General features: G+C 35.8%; 1 protein-coding gene across 1 annotated transcript; it reads right to left on the reverse strand.

Moving 5' to 3' along the window:
* Window positions 1-1,849: 1,849 nt before the first annotated feature.
* LOC106303789 (cation/H(+) antiporter 17) lies at window positions 1,850-5,567 on the reverse strand. The gene is made up of 4 exons (XM_013740114.1): window positions 5,519-5,567; window positions 5,096-5,298; window positions 3,424-4,425; window positions 1,850-3,221 (listed from the first exon to the last, which is right to left on the reverse strand). The coding sequence occupies exons 2-4, from the start codon at window positions 5,285-5,287 to the stop codon at window positions 1,962-1,964; spliced, it is 2,454 nt and encodes an 817-aa protein (XP_013595568.1). The 5' UTR covers window positions 5,288-5,298; window positions 5,519-5,567; the 3' UTR covers window positions 1,850-1,961.
* Window positions 5,568-5,816: the final 249 nt, after the last annotated feature.

A 5,816-nucleotide genomic window follows, 5' to 3' on the forward strand; every position in this document is an offset into this window, starting at 1 on the left:
TCTCCAAACTAACTCTATTAGCTACTCAAAAGACACTCCTGCGCAGAAGCAAGTTGTAACATATGGATCAGGCATTGTAAACGTAAAACATTTACGTCCTTTCCCGATTCATTTTTCTCGTCATCAGCCAACTAGCTAGTACTCCCTCTGTTTTTTAAAGATGGATGTTCTAGAGAAATATTTTGTTTCTAAAAGATGTATTTTTCATGTTTTCAAAGCATATTTTGTCAACTAATAATGAAAAATTGTGTGTTTCAAAAATATTAATTACATTTCTTTTAATCCTATTGGTTTAAAAATATAAGAAATATAAAGTTACAAAAAACTATGCATTAATAACTAAGTTTTAATATGGTTTCTTAATAAGTGTGAAAATCTTAGAACATTCATCTTTAAAAAACAGAGGGAGTATGATATAGTATCTGCATTATGAGTCTAAATAAATATTAAACCGATAACATTGAATTGTGATCTCGAATTGCCAGCTCAACTGATGAGGAGATATAAAACACATAATCATTGACTATTTTTGGTCAACTACTATAAACATTGACGGGCAACATTTTAGTCATTTTAGTCCGAACTAGATTTTGATCCGCGCGCTTACGCAGGTATATTTTTAAAAAAATATGATACTATTTGTTTTTTATGTCACTAGCTAGGGTTAGAAAAAAACTCGAATTCGAAGAACCGAACCGATTCCAATCCGAATAAGTAGTACCAAATCCGAACCGAAATTGATTAAATATCTGAATTATTCAAAAAAAATTGTATTTGAATAACTGAAACCTAATCCGATCTGAACCGAAGTATTTTGGGTATCCAAAATAGATTTTTATATTTATATATATATTAATTATTTTTAGATTTAATATATATAAAACATCCATAATATATATGATACTTTTAAGTTCATTTAAATACTTGAAAATATATACAAATAATCAAACGTAAATACCTAAAATAGTTAAAATATACACAAAACTCCAAAACTCAAAAAATACTTAAATAATTATTAATTCTCTATCCAAATATTTAAACCAAACCAATTTATATGTTAAGTTAGGTACTCTGACATATGTTATTCAAATTTATATGTAATATATTCTATTGTTTATAGATTTTTAAAAAAATTAAATCATATAATAAATTTAAAAAAAATTTAAATAATTTAAATTGGTTACCCAAATCCGAACCGAATTCGCAAAGATCTGAACCGAACACGAAATCCCAAATAGACCCGAAAACAAACTCGAACGCCCACCCCTAATCACTATTAGATATCCTATATGTGTCATCATAGGTTACAAAAATATGTGTTATCATATAATTAATCGTATTTTATACGTACCATCAAATAAATAATCTTATAATTAATAATATTTTGTACGTACAATCATAATAATCACATATATTATATTTTTAAATTTTTATGTGAAATATAAAACCCATAATTTAAGTTGGTGTTTGAAATTGAGCTTTGTATTGTATTTATTTATATATATTGAAAACATTTTTATAATGGTTATTGAAAAATATGTTAGCAAAAATCAATTTTTGAATATATGTATATTTTTGAATGAATTTTTGATATAAATCAATTTAAAATTATTATTTTAATTTGAATATGTATATCAAGTAACATAAGCTCATTACTTTTTAATATAATGTAATGATCTTCCAATTTTTTAATAGCATAAGTCCATTACTTTTTTTTCCTAACTTACTGTTATCCATGTTTTCAAACATCGCTATTTTTTTTAACTAATACTATATATGTTGCCAAACAAAAGCTTCTATTTTAATAAAATAGATACTTTAATAACATCACTACTTTTATACTTACAGTGTATAAACGAAATATTCTTTTGTGAAATTATTTTATTCGAATTTATTATTTACAAAATGACACAAGTCAATCTTTTGACCTTTTCTCGCCTTGGAATCCCAAAGAGAGATCGCTAAGGACTCTCCGTATCCTTAACCGGCGAGTCTTCCTTTGTGACGTTCTTCAAGACTCCAACCACCGGAGAATCACGGCTTGCTACATACTGTTGCACCACTAACACCGACGCCGACGTCGAAACACTTTCGCTTGACGTTAACAAATTCCCCACCGGTCCAAGCTCTGGCGTGTCGCTTCTCATCACATGTAACCCTGAAGCTACCGAACCTTCCGGTGACTTCCCCACCAAGAAAAGATTGCTTCTTGAATATTCATCCATAGCCTTGCAGACTTCCTCGTGACAATTAACAATTTTCTCTTCGTATACAATCTGACACTCCGAGCTTTCTTGTTCTTTTAGCTTTGCTTTAAGTTCGGTTATAGCTTCTATATCAACCAATCTAGTTTCCCCTGAACACGAACCGGTTTGATCTTCGGTTATCTCGAGCTTCACGTTTTCCGGTTTAAACTCCTCGCTAGGAATGAACCGGACCACGGTTAAGCTTATACCAGGATGTTCCGCCATACGCACCGCAAACGCCAACGCCTCGCGATCATCATTCCCTCCAAAAAACAAAACCGTTATAGCCAACGAGAAATCACTAGACGAGACACGAGTCGCACCACCAAGACCACGGTCGACAAGAATCGCGACAGAACACGGAGCTTCCTCCATAACCTTCTTGTTAATCAAACGGTACTCGTTCCTTGTCGTCTCCCACGTCCTGTCCAGCCTAACGTGCTTGTGAAACGGAAGAATCACCATAGCGGCGCGTTTGCGTTCAGCGCTTCGGCATATATCTTCGTGGATAGTCGCCATCGCTGAGATGGCCGTCATTGGACGCACTGAGACGCGGCTGAGTCTCTGGTAAGCCTCGAATGCGACCACCACCATGTCGGAACTGTTGCCAGATTTGTCTTTGTTCCAGAAAGGAAGACCGTTTTTCCTAACCTTGTGTGCCATTAGTATAGCAGATGACCTCTCTGAAAGCTCCATGAGATGCATCGCGTAGACTGATAGAGTTTCTTTACGATTCGTGCCACGGGAGGCTTCGATGAGGTTGACGATCGTGGGAATGTTCATTATGCTTTGGAAACAAAACATAAGGCGTAGCGGTTTGTTGGACCGGTTCGTTTCCTCGATCGTTCGGTTATTGTAATCGCCTTTGGTTGAAGATTTTCCCGGTTTATACACCGCTAAAACCAGAGGAGTCGTCATGAACGTGGTGAAAATCGCCATTAGTACCATTATAGCAAATATTTGATCGTTCAAAACCTGAAAAAACATCAAAAATCAGGTTAATCCTCAAGTATTTATTACAAACAAATTATATAAATCTCATATATAGCACTTTTAACTTTTTTCACTAAATAGCATTCTGAATATTCAAACTAAATTACTCTACTCTAGTTATTTTTAAATAAAAAATATAGTTCTATTTGAAAGTATTTCTCAAAGATTAATATATGTGACTTACCCCTCTGTCTTTACCAATGTTGAGGACAATAAGCTCAACAAGGCCTTTCGTGTTCATCAAGAAACCGAGTGCTAATGATTCATCAAGAGGAACTTTGCAGTAAAGAGAAACCACCACTGTGCCGACGATTTTACCAAAACAAGCGTTGAATATAACTAAAACCAATAGTCCCCAAGACTGAGCTCCTTGTATGGTCGCCACATCTGTCTTCAAACCGCTTGATACAAAGTAAAGAGGCAAGAACAGGCCCGATACGAGATCCTCAAGTTTCTCAACCAGAGAGTTTGCGAAATTGCCTTCTTTAGGGAAGATAACACCGATCACAAAGGCACCGAACAGCGCGTGGATCCCAATAAGGTCTGTGACAAAGCTAGCAGCAAGAACAATACCTAACGTGAGACACACGTAATGCTCTTTAACCGGTTCCCCTTCAGGACAACGTTTGGCAATCCACTTCATCCCCGGCTGCAGGACAAAGATACAGAACAAAACAAAACCGCAACCCGCTAGAAACACCCATAGAGAAGTGAGCGGAGAGCTCCCTTCTCCGGAGAGAGCCACCGCGAGAGCTAGTAGAATCCAAGCCGCCACGTCGTTAACCGCAGCAGCGGACAAAGCAATCTTCCCAATGTCAGTTGTGAGAAGCTTGATCTCAGCGAGGATACGTGCCAAGACGGGGAAAGCTGTGATGGAGAGAGCAACGCCCATGAAGACGAGGAAAGGAGCTTTGCTAGCTCCATCAGCAATGGAGCTACGCAGTGCAAATGAAGTTCCGATGCCGAAGATAAATGGGAGAGTGATTCCAGCTAGTGCGATGGAGAGAGCTTTCTTCCCGGTTCGCTTGAGAGATTTAGGGTCAAGCTCGAGACCGACGAGGAAGAGGAAGAAGATGAGTCCTAAGTTGGCAAGTGTGTCTAGAACCGTTAGACTCTTCGCTGGAAAAACTGTGTTGAGAAACTTTGAGCTTTTCCCAAGAGCTGATGGTCCAAGTAATATTCCACCCTGATTAAAACACCAATCACAACAACATCAAACACAAACTTAAAATTATAATATAGTCCTACTTGCGCACCAAAAACGTGTATATTTGTCTATATGCAAAGTAATATCAATGTATGCATTTATGACTAATCAATTTGATGCAAAGGATGTATTTACTAGTCAATTTTATGCAAAGTAATCAAATGTATACGTCAATAGTAGTATATACTATCTATTTTCGGACCAAAAACATGTATAATTGTGTATATGAAAAGTAAGCAAATGTAGTAAGAAAAGTATGCATTTATGACTAGTCAATGTTAATGAAGTTATACAATGAATCGTATCTTCCACGCTGATTGGAACTTGTGGAAAAGTGGAACTATAAAGAAAAGCAAACACACTCAAAGCTTAACGTGTCAGCGAATTTCTAGGAAGAAAAATGAATATTCTGATGAAAATTCCTCGGAATATACGTCATTAAATATCATGGAAGACTAATTCAAGGTTATGATTGGTGTAAAACTCGTAAACAATAATGTTTTCAAAAGTCATTCAGATTTGGTTAAGTTTTATAGATAAATGAGTTATTGATCAAATTGGTAACCGCTTTTGACTTCTAATAAGAATCAAAATTTGGATCAAGATTGATAAAGAAAACAAACTGAAAAGAAGATTAAAGAAACGTTACCACTATCTCGGCGATGACACGTGGTTGCCGGAGAGGACGGAGGAGAAAAGCAAGAACACGAGTGAGGAAAAGAACGATGCAGATCTGTAGTATCAGAAGAGGCAACGCATGTTGCAGAGGATTCTCTCCCTGAAAGACTCCATTAGAGGTTGCTTTCATTGGTCCTGGACATGTTGTATCGTTCGTTCCCATATCTTTTAGATCTGAAAAATATTAGAATCATTACGGGTTAGTATTCCTATTCTTGCATTTTCTCGATAAGAAAGTAAAACTAACGATGAATGTTCTCAGGAAAGAAAGGAAAAGAAGAAACCCTAGCAAACGAAAAGCAGATTACGATTAAATTTCAAGATATTCTCGGAAAATTAAAACAAATCAGATCAATGCACGAGATACGGATAGATACAGAGACGCGATACTCACGGATAGTTTAATATCTGAAAACAAGAGGGAGAAGTAGGAGTGAGAGGGGAGATGGAGTATACTGGCCGTTACTAGGTCTCTTTATATAGCCTCCAGTCTAGCGAGATATCAATAATACCCCTGACTGCGCGGGAGTTATTTCTTTTTTCTTCTTGTATAATAATATACAAAACAAAAATAAAACAATATCTCTAGGATATGGCTGGCAATAACTAACAAAGATAGTTGATTTCTTTTGGAAATGTATATGTATATTCAAATTTCAGCATGGGATATTTTAAAGTGGTACATTTGTTTT

Source organism: Brassica oleracea, chromosome C1, assembly GCF_000695525.1.
Source record: "Brassica oleracea var. oleracea cultivar TO1000 chromosome C1, BOL, whole genome shotgun sequence".
NCBI classification, from domain to species: Eukaryota; Viridiplantae; Streptophyta; class Magnoliopsida; order Brassicales; family Brassicaceae; genus Brassica; species Brassica oleracea.

Coding starts and splice junctions, on each gene's coding strand:
- LOC106303789 (XM_013740114.1), bottom strand. CDS start 5,287: ATGGGAACGAACGATACAACATGTCCAGGACCAATGAAAGCAACCTCT. Junction 4,426..5,095: donor GTGTCATCGCCGAGATAGTG/GTAACGTTTCTT, acceptor TGTTTTAATCAG/GGTGGAATATTACTTGGACC. Junction 3,222..3,423: donor ACATTGGTAAAGACAGAGGG/GTAAGTCACATA, acceptor ATGTTTTTTCAG/GTTTTGAACGATCAAATATT.